Source organism: Orcinus orca, chromosome 14, assembly GCF_937001465.1.
Source record: "Orcinus orca chromosome 14, mOrcOrc1.1, whole genome shotgun sequence".
NCBI classification, from domain to species: Eukaryota; Metazoa; Chordata; class Mammalia; order Artiodactyla; family Delphinidae; genus Orcinus; species Orcinus orca.
The window spans coordinates 27,887,900-27,901,757 of NC_064572.1; the positions used below are offsets into that span (position 1 = coordinate 27,887,900).

Consider the following 13,858-nt stretch of genomic DNA (forward strand, 5'->3'; position numbering starts at 1 on the left):
CCGTTTGGGGTTCTCCCCCAGCCTGTCTGTGGACCCCACATCAGTCCACATTCTGGTACCCTGTGATTGAGGTGCGATGTGAGTCTCCCAGGCCCTGACCACGCCTCTGGTGGCTTTTCCCAGAACTGACTGCATGCTCCCTTGGTTTGGTGAGACCAGAGTCCCTTTATTTGTCACTGCCGGTGCCTATGACACAGTGATCTTGTGGAGAACACGGATAACATTGAACTCCAGGTGTGCATTTACAGTGTTACGTGATGCTTCTGGAGGGGCCGTGAGGTGGGCAGGGTGAGTCAGCAAGCAGGGTGAGGTGTGGACTGGGCTGGGCCTGGAGCTTTCTGGGAGATGGGACAGTGGGTGTTCTCTGCCTGCCACCTCCTTGAGCAGAAGTAAGGGTGAGGGCTGTGTTGCTGGCTTGCGGAATTCAGGTCAGATGGCTGCCCTGGTAGTAATAGAAGTCCCAGCTGCTGTTTATGAAGCACTTAACCTGTGTTGGGCCTGCCAGTTTATAGGCGTCACTCCCATCATCCTCACAGCATCTCTGTGAGGTAGTTTTGCCATTGAAAGGGAAAGGAGCTGAAGGTCATCGTGACTTGTCTGAGGCCACCCAGCTGAGGCTCCTTTTTTAAAATTAATTAATTAATTTTTTTGGCTGTGTTGGGTCTTTGTTTCTGTGCGAGGGCTTTCTCTAGTTGCGGCAAGCGGGGGCCACTCTTCATCGCGGTGCGCGGGCCTCTCACGGTCGCGGCCTCTTGTTGCGGAGCACAGGCTCCAGACACGCAGGCTCAATAGTTGTGGCTCACGGGCCTAGTTGCTCCGCGGCGTGTGGGATCTTCCCAGACCAGGGCTCGAACCCGTGTCCCCTGAATTGGCAGGCAGATTCTCAACCACTGCGCCACCAGGGCAGCCCCCTGAGGCTCCTTTTAACCACCATCTACACTAGGGTGGATCTGGGTTCTTGGATGCTAAGGCAGAGAAGCCCTGGATTGGCTCACAGTTTAGGGGCTTTGCAAAACAAGAAGGTTCTTTCCATGTGTCTTTAGCCTAAGAATAGGTCAGTATCATGGTTGGGTGCTGCCGACAGGTGTGTTTTATAAAAATGGGAGCTCAATTGAACAAACCTGGAAGTTTCACAGGTTGGATTTCTGGCTTCTCTTGAAAGGTTTGGAGGATCCGGCAACACTGGGCTCCCAGCCACGTGGCAGCATCTGTCCAGAGCCGATCGGCTGTTGTCCCCTTTGCATTCCTGTGCTCTCCAGTTTGCCACAGTCCCCATCCTTCCTTTTGCCCCAACACTGGAAGTCACTTACCTTTTATTATATCTACAGTTTTTCTTTTATACTGGATTCGGTTTACTCATGTTGTATGCCCCAGGGAGGCATTCGAGCTTGCAACTCCCGGATTAGATAAATGTTAGCTCACACTGTCTTCTTTGACTTATTGGACGCCCTGAAGCACTGTCAGAGGGGTGGCTGGGAGAGTCAGCACCCACTGCAGAGTTCCTGGCCCCATCTTGTTTTTCCATTGATGTACTGAAGGGTGAGGCATGGGCCAAGCTCTCTGATGCAGAGAGTCTCTCTGGCTACTTCTCCAGGGTGCTAAGCCTCCCCCTGCAGCCAGGCACAAGGGTTCAGGGGTCAGCAGACCCTTCAGCTTGCAGACTTCCAGCAGCCCATTGGCAGCCCCAGAGGGGGCCACATCCCCAGCCATGAGCAAAGTCTCTTTAGTGTGACACCTGTTGACCCTCGTGGAAAGGGATGAGGTGTGAGTCAGCTCAACCTTGTCCTCCTCAGTTGGCGTGACCCGTGGGTAGCAACGGTAAGCAGGCCGGAATCCAGAGCGAAACCTGGGGGATGGAGGGTCATCTTGAGCAACGGAGTGAGGGCGGCAGTTACGGGAACTGTCGTGTGGCTGCTCCCACCTCCAGCAGCCGATCTCTCCTCCAGAGAAAAGTCGCTGCCTCGCTCCTAAGAGCTCAGGGTCTCTGGGGAGACACGTTCTTTAGTGGATTTGGTTTTGGGAAACAACCAGAAGTAATCTGGAGCTAAGTCCAAGGACTGAAGTGAGCCGAATGAGGCCGTTTGTTATTACAAACAAACAAAAATAAACCAAGTTCGGTCATAAAGACAACAGATTTTCTTGTTCGACTTGTTAACTGGCTTCTAAGGGAGTATGCAGAGAGGAGTCTTAAAAACTTGGGGCTTTGGCAATGTTGGGTAGAATACGGATGCTTTGAAAGAAAATATACACATGGAACTACCAAGTTTTAGTACATTTGCTTAAAAAATAGACAACTTTCCCCAAGGCAGCAAAGAGGGTCCACCTGTAAATTGGAGATCAGAGGAAGCAGAGAGTGACTGGAAGAAGTGAGAAAGAGCTGGCGGAAACAGATGAGACCCTGTGTGATGCGGAGGGAGGGAAAGAACTATATGGTCTGTTCCCGGAGAAGCAGGGTTCCGAGTTTCAGAAGAGCAGGCCCGATTTTGGTTCCTCCCGCTGTAGCTCTGAAGGTTCCGTGGTGCAGCCCAATAAATGCCTTTATTATGGGAGCTTCATGGCCTCTGCCCACACTCAGCATGTCCCAACCCGAGCTCCCCACCCTTTTCCCCCCACACCCCCCTAGTCGTCCTCGTCTCAGTTCCTGACAACCGACCACTGTGTCCTTCCACTAGTTCAGGCCAGACACCTGGGGTCATCCTTGACTCCCTCCCCATCAAATTCTGTTGGCTCTACCTTAGCGATCTCCGGACTCTGACCACTTGTCACATGTCTAAACCCACCATCTCTCGCCTGGCTTATTGCACCTGCCTAACCATCTCCCTGCCTCCCCCACCTTGCCCCTCTGTGGTCCAGTTCCAACACAGCTGCAAGACTGATTCTTTTCAAAGGGAATCAGAGCATGTGTTTCCCCCGCTCAGAACACTGCAGGGCTCCTCATGTCAGAGAACCAGCCCAGGTCCTTACCTTGACCGCAGGGCCCTTGCTTTGGCTGTTCCCTCTGCCTGGAATTCTTGTCCAGACACCTACAGGGCCCACTCAGTCCTCAAGTCTGCTCAAAAGACCCCTCAGTAAAGCCTACCCTGACCATCCCGTAAAATCACAACCCTGATGCCCATTACTTCCCCCGGCGCCTCCTGTCCTCTCTTACCCAGCTCTACTTTTTCTTTTTTCTATAGGATGTATCACCTAATACACAATGTATATTTACTCATTACAATTGCTTATTGTCTATCTCCACCTCCCCACTAGAGGGTCAGCTCCCCGAGGATAGTGATCACTGTTTTTGTTCCCCAGGGTGTCCCAAGGGGCCTGGAACAGTGCCGGGCACACAGAGCCACTGGTGAACGTTTTGCGGAAGAATGAAAATTCCGCCAGGAACACCAGTCTTCAGAGCTATTGTCATCAAATACTGAATGATTCAGAAGTTGTAAAGCCCTGGGGTGTTCAGACTCCCAGGGACTGTGTCTTTGGGTAGCGGGAGAGGGACCAGTGCACAGGCACAGAAGGCTGGGAGCCCCCTCCCTGATGTGACAGTCCCTGTCTCCAAGTTCGCACTCCTACAACTGCATGCAAGAGAAATGTGTGATGCGGGGATGAGATTACAGGCCTTGGAGACACATGGAATTCCTGCTTTATGAGTTTAGGAGAGTCTTCCTTTTGGAGGCTCAGTTTCCTCATCTGTAAAATGGGGATAACACCTCCCTCCCATTATATATTTGCCTCTCAGGAGACAAATGGAGGGTTCTGGCAGCCATTAAATAGTCAAAAAAAAAAGTACAGTCTCTTACTTCCTTCTGGCCTGCCCCGGGTGGGATGTCTGAGCAACAAAGATCCTACTGGCATTATGAGTGGTGTGGACATGTGGGCAGGGAGGTGATAAAAGATGCCCAGGGCCAACCTCACCCACATCATTGCCTCGTTAAGGCCAGGACTCAGTGTCCACCGCTCATCTCCTCTTACCTGGCTCCACCGTCAAGGCTTTCTGAGAGGCTGAACGACTTGCTCTGCAAGCAGGACTCCTGGGCTGGGGCTCCTGCCTGGCCCAGCACCTCCTCACCTGTGCAAGTGCCCCTGAGCAAATGCCAGCCCCTCTCTGGGACTACACTTCTCTAGAACTACAAGGGTTGGGGGGAAGTGAGAACTTGGCTCCTTCCTTTCTGGCAGTGTCTGCCAAGGTCACTTCCTAGCTGCCCTGAAAGCCCCTTCTGTGATCTTCCAGGGAGCAACCTGCTCCCCCTCTAGTCTTGGCCCCGGGCCTCAGGTTGGGTGCTTCGTTCTGCTGCGGTTGGCGCTGTTCTCCTCGCCCAGGGACAGTCCTCAGTTCTTCCTCAGTGTAGGAAGCTGTTAAAACCATCAGTCCCTCCCTCCTTTACCTGGCTCCTTCCTTCCGCCCTCTCTGCTGTCCTTCTCCCTCTCTCCCCTCCCTCCATCTCTCTGTTGCTCCCTCCGTTCTTCTCCTTGTCCCAGATGCAGCCCCCAGAAGAAAGAGCAGGGGCAGGCCAACGTGAGAGCTGTGGCCTGGGCAATGGGGCAAAGCTTTGGGGAGGAGGTGGGGCGCGAGCTAGGCCTGGACCCGAGGGAGGACTGTGCTGGGGGCTCCCTGGGAGGATGGTAATCCCATGGTGGCGGGGATGGACAGGCACAGGCTCGAGCTGTGCAGGGGAGTCCAGATGGGGCCAGGATGAGAGGGGCTGGGGTGAGGGCTCACTTGTGGTTGAGGCAGCAATAAGTGATGGGAGTGTACATGGTGGAGCTCATGGCCATCCAGAAGAGCGCCAGGTAGACCTGCTGGATGAACTTGTGGCAGTAGATGTCCTCCTGGAAGCCGCCCAGGATGAAGTAGAGGTGGTAGGGCAGCCAGCAGATGGCAAATGTCACCACCACCAGCACCATGGTCTTCACAAACTGGTCCAGGAGAGACTCAGGTCACTCCTCAGCCTTGGAAGCCCCAAGCCCCAGTTTTCCCGAGGGGAAGCACGAGGCATGTCTCATGCCAGCCTGAGAAGCCTTCAGTAAGCAGGCCCTGTCTACCTCCACAGGCTCAGGCCGGTAGAGCTTCTGCTACCCAGACACTCCTGGGCCTTCCACCTCGGGGCTTTTGCTCAGGCTGCTCTCTCTGTTCACACTGCTGTCTTTCCTTTGAAGTCCTCACTCCTCAAAGCCCAGCTCGGTGGCCACCTCCTCTAAAAGGCGTCTTGGATCCCCCTTAGAGCAGAGCAGCTCTCCTCCCTGGAGAGTGGATGAGCTCTCGTTCCTAACCACATCCTTAGAGGAGACCATGCCTGCTACGGGTTCCGAGGTCTCCCTCTCCCTGCAATCTGTGTCTGCCACAGCCCAAAGACCAAAGCAAGTCCGCCCGCCCGGGAAGAAGGAGTGAATGTTCTGGCCAGGGACTTGGGACAAGGGCAAGTTACAGGTGGAGTCTATCCTCCGCGGCGCCCTCTAGGGGACGTGCCCGGAATGGCTGATCCCGAGGCGGGGCCAAACTTCCGGCCCCGCTCCCGGAGTTCACCTTCTCGGCCTGCAGGTGGCGCAAGTTGGCGCCATGCACCTCGTACCCTGGGACAGTGCGTCTCCAGAGCGTGAGACCGATGACACTGTAGGCGACGAACATCACCACGAGAGGCAGGAAGTAAATGAGGGCGATCACCTCGAGGTGGTACCTGGAAGGAGAGTCAAGGGACTGGGCACGGGGCGACCTGGGGGCGACTCCAGCATCCGCCAGCACTCAATCCCCAGGACCTTGGTGACGCCCCTGAGCTGTCCCTGGCGGGCTACCCTGGGCCACCTCCCAAGGGCTTGGTTTGAAAAAAAAAAAAAAAAGTAAAAAAAAAAAAAGAAGGGCAGACTGGCTAGCACATGTGCCCAATGAGAGTTTCCCCTGCTGCAAAAGGGACACCTGTGTTAGCTCTGAGTCCTTCCAAGTGACAGACAAGTTACCAAACAAGGAAATAAATAGGGACGAAAAAATTAACCAAGTAATACATTTGTTTAAAATTTAAAATGCCATTAAGCACAAAGGAGGAAGTAAAATTATGTATCTCACCCCCACCAATGTTAATGGTTTGGAATATTTCTTCCAGAATCATGTAATATATGTGTATATGTATATGCACATATGTATTAGATAGATTATGTGTATCTTCTATATCTGCATCTGTCTGTCTAGGTAGATTTCCTAGAGTTGATATGGTTCTATCCTGCACCAACATCCCTAGCAGGGAAGGGGCAGTGGAGACAGGCCACACTGTACGTGCTAGTGGAGCATCTCTTCCTGACTGTGCGCATTTGGTTGGGAACATGGCTCACATCTGCAGATACTCTTTCACACCACCTGTGAGCAAGTGGCCCGGAGCACCATTGATGGCGCTCATCCAGTCCCCGTGGAGGACACCCGGGGCTGTGTTGAGACCTTCTCATTTCCTTTTGGAAAGATGCGTGCTGCCCATTCTGGTTTCTGAGCGATGCTGTAGCCTCTCTCTGACAAGGCCCAAGCAGGAGCATCCGGTGAATGGACCCAAGACCCCTGGCCCTGTCATGTGACCTTTTTCTAGGAGAACAGAGGTGTACCCAAGCCCCTCCTTTCCTCCCCGTGTGCCAGCCTTGCTGGGTTCCTTTCAAGAGGTACTGACACCTGGAGGGAGGGGAGTAGATGGCTCCAGCAAATGTCTTCCCTAAAGCCCGAGTTTAGAATTCGGCTTGCTTACTCTTTTGGCAAGCATGCTAATTACAAAAGGTTTGGGGGCTCCTAGACTCCCCGATCATCATCTGTCCTACTGTGGAGCAGGTGAGGGCAGAGCAGCAGCCAGGTGCCAGGCCCTTGTACCTTACCTTCATTGTGACGTCGCAGAGTGTCTGAGATAGATAGACCTTGAGGATCAGCGGGGCCACCTGTCTCAGCACCCAGAGCGGGAAAATGAGGCTCATAGGGGCACAGGAAGTCTGTGTCCTGTGAAACAGCTCTATACGGACTTAACACACAAATGATTTGCCTTCCACCGAGGGTCAGCCCTGTGGAGTCGGAAGAACTGGGTTCTTGCCTAGCCTCTAATTTAAAGCATGACCTTGGGCAAGTCAGATCTCTCCCTCAGTCTGTTTCCCCATTTGTAAAACAAGGAGTTAATCTCTACCATCCTTCCCAAGTATGAGCGACGCCTTTCTGTTGCCTCATTCTTTCGTGGGTCGGTTCAGGATAGGAATTCACTCTGGGCTAGGTTCCCACACAAAAGGGAGTGCCAAGGAGCTTTGGGAACCATCTTCCAGGGCCTGCCAGAATCTCATAGCCTGGACTGCCTTTTTTGTATTTTAATTGGGGGAGCGCATGTGCATTTTCCTAGATTCCTACACACACAGGATGTGAGCCTGTACGGATGGAGCCCCCAGTCTAAATCTCAGAAGCTCCCCAACCCAAGAACAAATAGTATATTCTTACACACGAGAAACCAGGCTTTCCCCCAAATCCTCTCAGAATTCGAAGTAGCACCAAAGTATAGCCTTCCTAGCCCACCTCTGCCCTCCTGTTTTCCCCTGTTGCCTGGAGCAGAGTCGGAAATCACCATTCCCAGAAAGGTGGTGGTTGGTACCCTAAATTCTTACTGGTCCGCACCTCAGAGAGAAAAGCTCACTGTTAAGGTGGAGAAACACCGCCCCGCAGTGGCCAGTCAGGAAATGTTCTGCTCTCCGCCCCTTCCCAAAGCCAAGAAGGGGGGCGGGTCCCTACGTAGACTCCGCCCCTGGAGCCGTGAGTCCTGAGAGCGTGGGCTACGGAACGAGGGCAGACACGCAGGGCAGCAGTTTCCCGGGAAACTCAGCAGTTGCCAGGAACAGCCTTCTCAGAGGAATGGCGCCTTCCCCGAAGGCCGCAGCGTGGCGCTCTTCTGTCTGGTGCTCGGGACGGGAGGAGACCAGGTAGGGGCGGGCGTTGGGGGAGGAGTGTTAAAGGAGGCGGGAGAGGGAGTTGAGCTGTCGCTGTGCTCTGGCGGCTCTGGGCTCAGAGCGTGCACATCCTCAGGCTTGGGGCAGCTGGGCTTTTCTTGGACTAAATCTGCCAGGTTTGTTTTCGTTTGTTCCCCGTTTAAACTGCCACCTACTGGGCGCCGGTTCTGTGCCAGGCACCGTGCTAAGTTGCGTCAGGTACATTTTCTCTTCTGTGTTCGCAACAACCCCTGAGCAAGGTTCTCTTACTAATCCCCTTTAAGAGAGAAGGAGCCAAAGGGTCAGAGAGGTTAAGTGACTACAAAGGGTCCTCGGCCAGCAGGGGACAGCGCAGGACTCCAACTCGACTACTGTCTCCAGAACCTCAACCAATTCTTTATCCTCTACTACCAACCCCCGCCCCCCCCCCCCCCCGCGGTGCTTGGGGATGACAAAGCCACACCCGCTGTGAGAACTGGGCAAAGTGACTCCCAGAAAGGGAAAGGACTTACCCAGTGTCACACAGCAGCTGCACCACGCCTGAGTTCTGTTTTCTCCCCCATCCCCCAGCCCACGGTGCCTGCCTCAGGTCAAGTCCACTCCAGGCTCCTCCTGAAAACATCCCAGGCTCTGGCACCTGCCCTTTATTTCTGTCTCGGTACCCTGACATGTCCCTTATTTAAGTAAGAGTGGTGAGGAGATTGGGCTCTGAAGCAGGACTGCCTGGATTTAAATCTTCGATTTACCACTTACTAGCTGTGTGGTCTTAGGCACATTACTTAGTTTTTTTTTAGTGCCTCAGTTTCCTCATCTGAAAAATGGGAATAATAATACATACATACCCATATTGTTAGGAGGATCCAATGGGTTCATATATGTAAAGTACTTAGACCAAACCTGACATATAGTAAGTGCTACTTTTAGTTGATACTGTACTCACATAATCCCCAGTTCACTCACAGACACATGTGCACACCCACGCATACACACTGCACATGTGTACGTGCACATATGTGCATGCACGCGTGCACACACACACCATGCTCCCCCACCCCCAGGCCTTACAAAAGGTGCATCTTGCCGCCGCTGTCTTCGGGCCAGGCCACCACGCACTTGGTGGTACCCCGGTCCATGGTGATGGGGCAGTAGAAGCAGTGGGGGAAGGCGAGGGCCGGGGCCACCGGCCAGATGCCAGCAATTACTGCTCTGGTGCTGGGGACCGAGAGCCGTAGCTGGAAGGGATGGACGATGGCCATGTACCTGTGAGCAGAGGGCGGTGTGAGTGGTGGGTGCCCTCCCGTCAGACCGGCCCAGATTCGCTAGTCCCAATTCCCGCACCCTGGCTGACCACCTGCAGAGAGCCAGCTGGGCTGGTGCTCTCCCACAGCCATGTGGGACACTAGCACCCTACACGCCAGCCCACCCCACCCCGCTCCACCACATGGCCTCCCTCTGAGCGCGGATGTGCTCTCGATGGCCACGAGAGGGCGGTGTGGCCACACCGGCAGTCCATCTGGGGCCTTGTCCTGAAGCTCAGCCCTGCCGAGTTCCCCAGCCACACAGCCTGTCTTCTGTTCAGAAACCTTAACAGAGCCCAACCGTCTCCTGGACAAAGCCCAAAGCAGCTGCCCACCAGCTTTCTGCCGTAGAGGAACGGCTCTACATACACCGAGACGGCTTTGGTCCTAGGTGACCCCCGGGCCTTTCTCCCTGGGATTAATCTGAACCCTGAGACCAGGCCAGAACGATAGGATGCAGCTCAAATCCCACTCACAATAGAGCTGATCCTGACCCCCATCTAACACTACGACCTGCCCTAACCCAGCACACATACCCTAGTGCCTCGGATGCCCTTCCTGATATTTTTCCATAGCACTCATGACCTCAAAATACAACATATCATTTATTTAGTCTTGTGTTTATTATTTAAATTCTCACTAGGGCAGGCATCTTTGTCTGTTTCTTCCCCCAGTGCCCAGAACAGTATCTGTACATAGTAGGCATTGAACATAAGAATGAATGAAGAAATGAATGGACGAGTCACCATTATTACCATCCTGACCTGAGCCACCATCCTTCCTCACCTGGGTTATTATTCAATGTCCTCCTGCCTGGTCTCCTGGCTCCCACCCTGCCCTCTACAGTCCGTACTACCCACCCTCCACCCAGCCTTTAAAATGGAAGTTCCATGAGACCATGATTCCGGGACTCTTCCCACTGGTGTTTATTCCCCAGTGCCTGAAACAGTGCCTCAAATACCTGAGTGAATGAAAAGAAAGTCTTAGGGGACTTTCAGATCTGCCGACTGATCACTCCTCCACCCCTCCTGCCCCCACCCCATCCCCGTCAGAACGTCACAGTCTGCAGCCCCAGAGAGCAGCATCAGGGAAGTAACTGGCCCCATCTTAATTATATAGTAACTGCGTGCAGTGTTGAAATTTCCCCTCATATAATATATCTAGGAATAGGATGACAATATAAGCAATTTCCTTGCAGTAAAACAAAGATCAACTCCAGAGAAGAACACTTCAGAAGGTCCCTAAAACACCGTTGGTCTTCCCCTGTAGCCTTGAACAGCCGTCTAGTGCAAAGTTCTTCCTTGTGTCTAACCTGAACCTTACTTGCTTCGGTTCCACAGTCCCCTGTCTTCCAGATGCATAGTTTAGGATCATGATCAGGTTAGGAGGCAACTAATTCACTGGGTTCTACCCTTAACTTGCTGTGTGACTGTGGGCAAGTTACCAGCCCTGTGTGAACCCAGAAAAGCGAGCCGACTCCCCGCAGCTGCCCCCTCTTGCCTGTCGGTGGCGATGGTGGTCATGGAGTAGATGCTGACAAACATGACTGTGATGGGGAAGAGGTTCTGGAAGTAGCAGAAGGCACGGGCAAAGTACCAGATGTTGTGGCTGGCGTAGACGAAGTTGAAGGCGGCATTGAAGGCGGCCATGCAGAGGCCGGCCAGGGCCGTGTCGACAATGAAGTAGTTGGTGACTGTGCGCATCCTCCAACGGGCCAGGATTATCCAGATAACCGCAGCATTGTCGATCACAGCCACCAGCACCAGGGCCAGGTAGGCTGCTGCCCACAATGCCAGATGCCAGCCAGGCATGGAGAAGGCTGTGGTGCCCATGGTGTTGCTCTCAAGGCCGGATGAGATGTTGGTGTCAGTCACCATGGCACAGGCTCCCATGGCTGCCTCTGGGTCTGGGACAACAGTCTAGCTCCTTGGCTCCTTCCAGGCCCTGGTGCCCTGCCGGATATGCTGTAGAAGACAAATCCTTTTGGGTGCATGAGTATGGGGGAGCGAGGGAAGCACTCCTGTGCAAAGCCAGGCACATCTGGGGAGCTGGGGGGCACTCCCAAGTCTCAAGCAAAGATGAGTTAGGCTGAGCAGAGAGCCGGGTCCAGAGCCGTTGGCATTTTACATTTCCATGTCCTGGCCAGACTTCTCCAATGTCATGTGGACATCTAGAATCCAAGACATGCTTTCAGAGCAAGAAACATCCTTATAAATCATCAGTCAACCCCTTCACTGCAGAAATGGAAAAACAGATTCCAAGAGGGGACCAGCCCAGGTCACACAGTAAGTTGGTGATAAAGCCAGGACTCAAACCCAGGTCCCTCCTAATGCAATTCAGGAAACATTCTGTATCAGACGCACACACAGCAGCCGTCTTTGGATTCCATAGGTCAACTGCACAGCAGGCTCTCTCTCCAGGCGTTGGGGTGCAGGCAGGGCTGCCAGCCCGTGGTTGCCGCCCTGCTGCTCTCCGGGCAGGGCGTGCTGGGTGGTGAGGGCCTTGGCGGAGGTGTTTTCTGCTCACGAGGTAGGGCTGCCTTCTGCCCTTCGTCCCACCCCTGCGTGGAGGGCCCGGCCTTGTATCTTGAGGGAAGATTTAGGACTGGCTGCTGAGGCAGGGAGAGACCCAGGGGAAATGGGAGGTGGCAGCGGTGGGGCCAGGCACGCGGGGCACAGTCCTTGGTAGCGTGTTTGCTTTCAGCGGCGCTGAGCTACATCTAGAATGTGATCAGGGGCACGGGCTTGGGAGCCCCAGGGACTCCAGGCAAGTCTTTTAACCTTTCCCAGCTTCGACTTTCCCATCTGAAAACAATAGGAACAGTACAGTGCCCATCTCACAAGATATTGGTGAGTTTTAATGAGATAACGTACGTAAAGTCTATTTAGCACAGGAGCTGGCAGGTAAAAAAAACATGTCAAGGAGTTGTAGCCCTGCGGGAGGCCCCCAGACAGCTCAGGGCTCTGCTGGCCGAGGCAGGACGCAAAGCATTTCTAACACGTTCTCAGGTGATTCTGGTGCTGCTGGTCCAGGGACCTCACTTTGAGAACCACTGTCTCAAAGGGCAAGGACAAGGGCAGGGCTCGCTGCCTCTTCTGTGAGCTCCAGAAAACCCCGAGGGGCTGCCCACAGACTCTACTCTTGGTCATTGACTGTGTGCATGTGTGTCGGGTGCTGCCTGAAGCTGCAATGCTGTGTCTGAGTGATTGTGTGTGTGACAGACGTGTGTAAGCACACACACACTCGTGCACCTGTGCACGGGCCCCGTGCCGGGCAGGCTCAGAAGGGCAGGGCGTGTCCCTCGTTAAAGCCGAGGAGGGCTTCTCAGTCACCAGCATTGGTGGCCCTGCTGGGCTGCTGGGCTAAGTGTGTGCTTGGTCTCCTGGGAAGCCAGCCCCGTTCCTTGAGGAGGGGCTGCTTGCAGGGGCCCCTGCTCCTCCCGTGGGTATGTGTACCGTGGGGCCCCGGGCCTCGCCTCGCCCAGAGTCAGCTTCAGACACAACTGGCTCCAGCCCTGGCCAGGCCGTGGGGCAGAGGCCTGTTCCTTGTCTGGATCGGGCCACCAGCCTCTGTTTGGATGTCTGCCCTTTGCTAAAGGGCCTCTGCCTTTGATGCCTTTTGGTAGCAGCAGTAGCCACTCAACCTTAGGGCTCCACTGACCAGGGTTTTGGAGGTAGAATGTATAGAAATAAGGACGTAACCGCAGGGCAGTTTTCTCTGCGGTTCTGCCTCCTACTCCAGGCAGCCAGAATTTGTTGAGTTTCAGGTGCAAGCCCAGTGCAGGGCTGGGACACCCAAGACTGTGTCACCTGCCCGAGAAGCCCCAAATAGCACCCTTTCTTCCTCCCCCCAGCGTCCCGCCACCTCCACTGTGTATATGAGGATTATGTTTTGGAGCTGTGGAATCCAAGAGTTTTATTTCCCCCTTAAATCATGTGCTCGCGTGGCTTTCCAACTATGTGCTTGTGGCCTCGTGGAAGGAGAGGGTGGGGGCCGCCCCGCCCCGGACAAAGGGTTTACCAATCAGCCTTGCGGCTCAGAGCTGGCCTGCTGAGTTCATCGCTAAACAATGTCCTTGAAGGCTGCTCTTTGTCAAAACAGAAAAACATTCTAAATTCCTTTAGCTCCTGTGGACGCGTCAACAGTCTAGTTTGCTCTTTGAGTGTGTATGGGGGAAGTTCCCTCCGCCAGGAAGTGGAGGGGAAGGCCGCCGTGGGTTCTGGCTGGCTGGGCTGAGGTGATGGCGCAGGTTGGGTACCCTTGGGAGATGACTCTGGTTCAGACTTTAGAGTGCAGGATGTTTATTAAGGAGCGCATGGGATCAACCCCTGGCGAAGGGAGGGGAAAGAAGCAGGTGTGGGCGGAAGGGGAAGTTGAGCGGTGACGGTGAGACAGCGGCCTTGGACAGCCCCGGGTTGACTCACTCTGAGCTAGAATGGCCTGTTAGAGTTACCCTCATGGTTTGTGCTATTGTGGTCTTAAAGCGAACATCCTGGAGACCAGCGTCGGAAGTGATCTGTGTTTCAGGGAGTTTGGAGGAGAAGAAGGTGGGAGCTGCTGCAGGGATGAGGGAAGGGAGGGAAAAGGGGCTCCGGGAAGCGTTGTGGCCTGGGTGCCCCTCAGCAGTGTCCCAGAGATGCCTTTGG

The 13,858-nt window shown here is 54.2% G+C and overlaps 2 protein-coding genes across 3 annotated transcripts in view; one reads left to right on the forward strand and one right to left on the reverse strand.

Moving 5' to 3' along the window:
• Window positions 1-1,437: 1,437 nt before the first annotated feature.
• TACR2 (tachykinin receptor 2) lies at window positions 1,438-11,810 on the reverse strand. Its single transcript, XM_049696873.1, has 5 exons — window positions 10,713-11,810; window positions 8,980-9,174; window positions 5,513-5,663; window positions 4,709-4,905; window positions 1,438-1,846 (listed from the first exon to the last, which is right to left on the reverse strand). The coding sequence occupies exons 1-5, from the start codon at window positions 11,102-11,104 to the stop codon at window positions 1,438-1,440; spliced, it is 1,344 nt and encodes a 447-aa protein (XP_049552830.1). The 5' UTR covers window positions 11,105-11,810.
• TSPAN15 (tetraspanin 15) overlaps window positions 7,724-13,858 on the forward strand; it is a 79,228-nt gene continuing 73,093 nt past the window's right edge. The window contains exon 1 of one of the 2 annotated variants that reach the window (XM_033407596.2): window positions 7,724-7,908. The gene's annotated coding sequence lies outside the window, so the exon portion shown is untranslated. Of the gene's footprint in view, window positions 7,909-11,937; window positions 12,062-13,858 lie in introns of those variants that run through there. The other variant, XM_049697315.1, reaches the window with a different exon arrangement.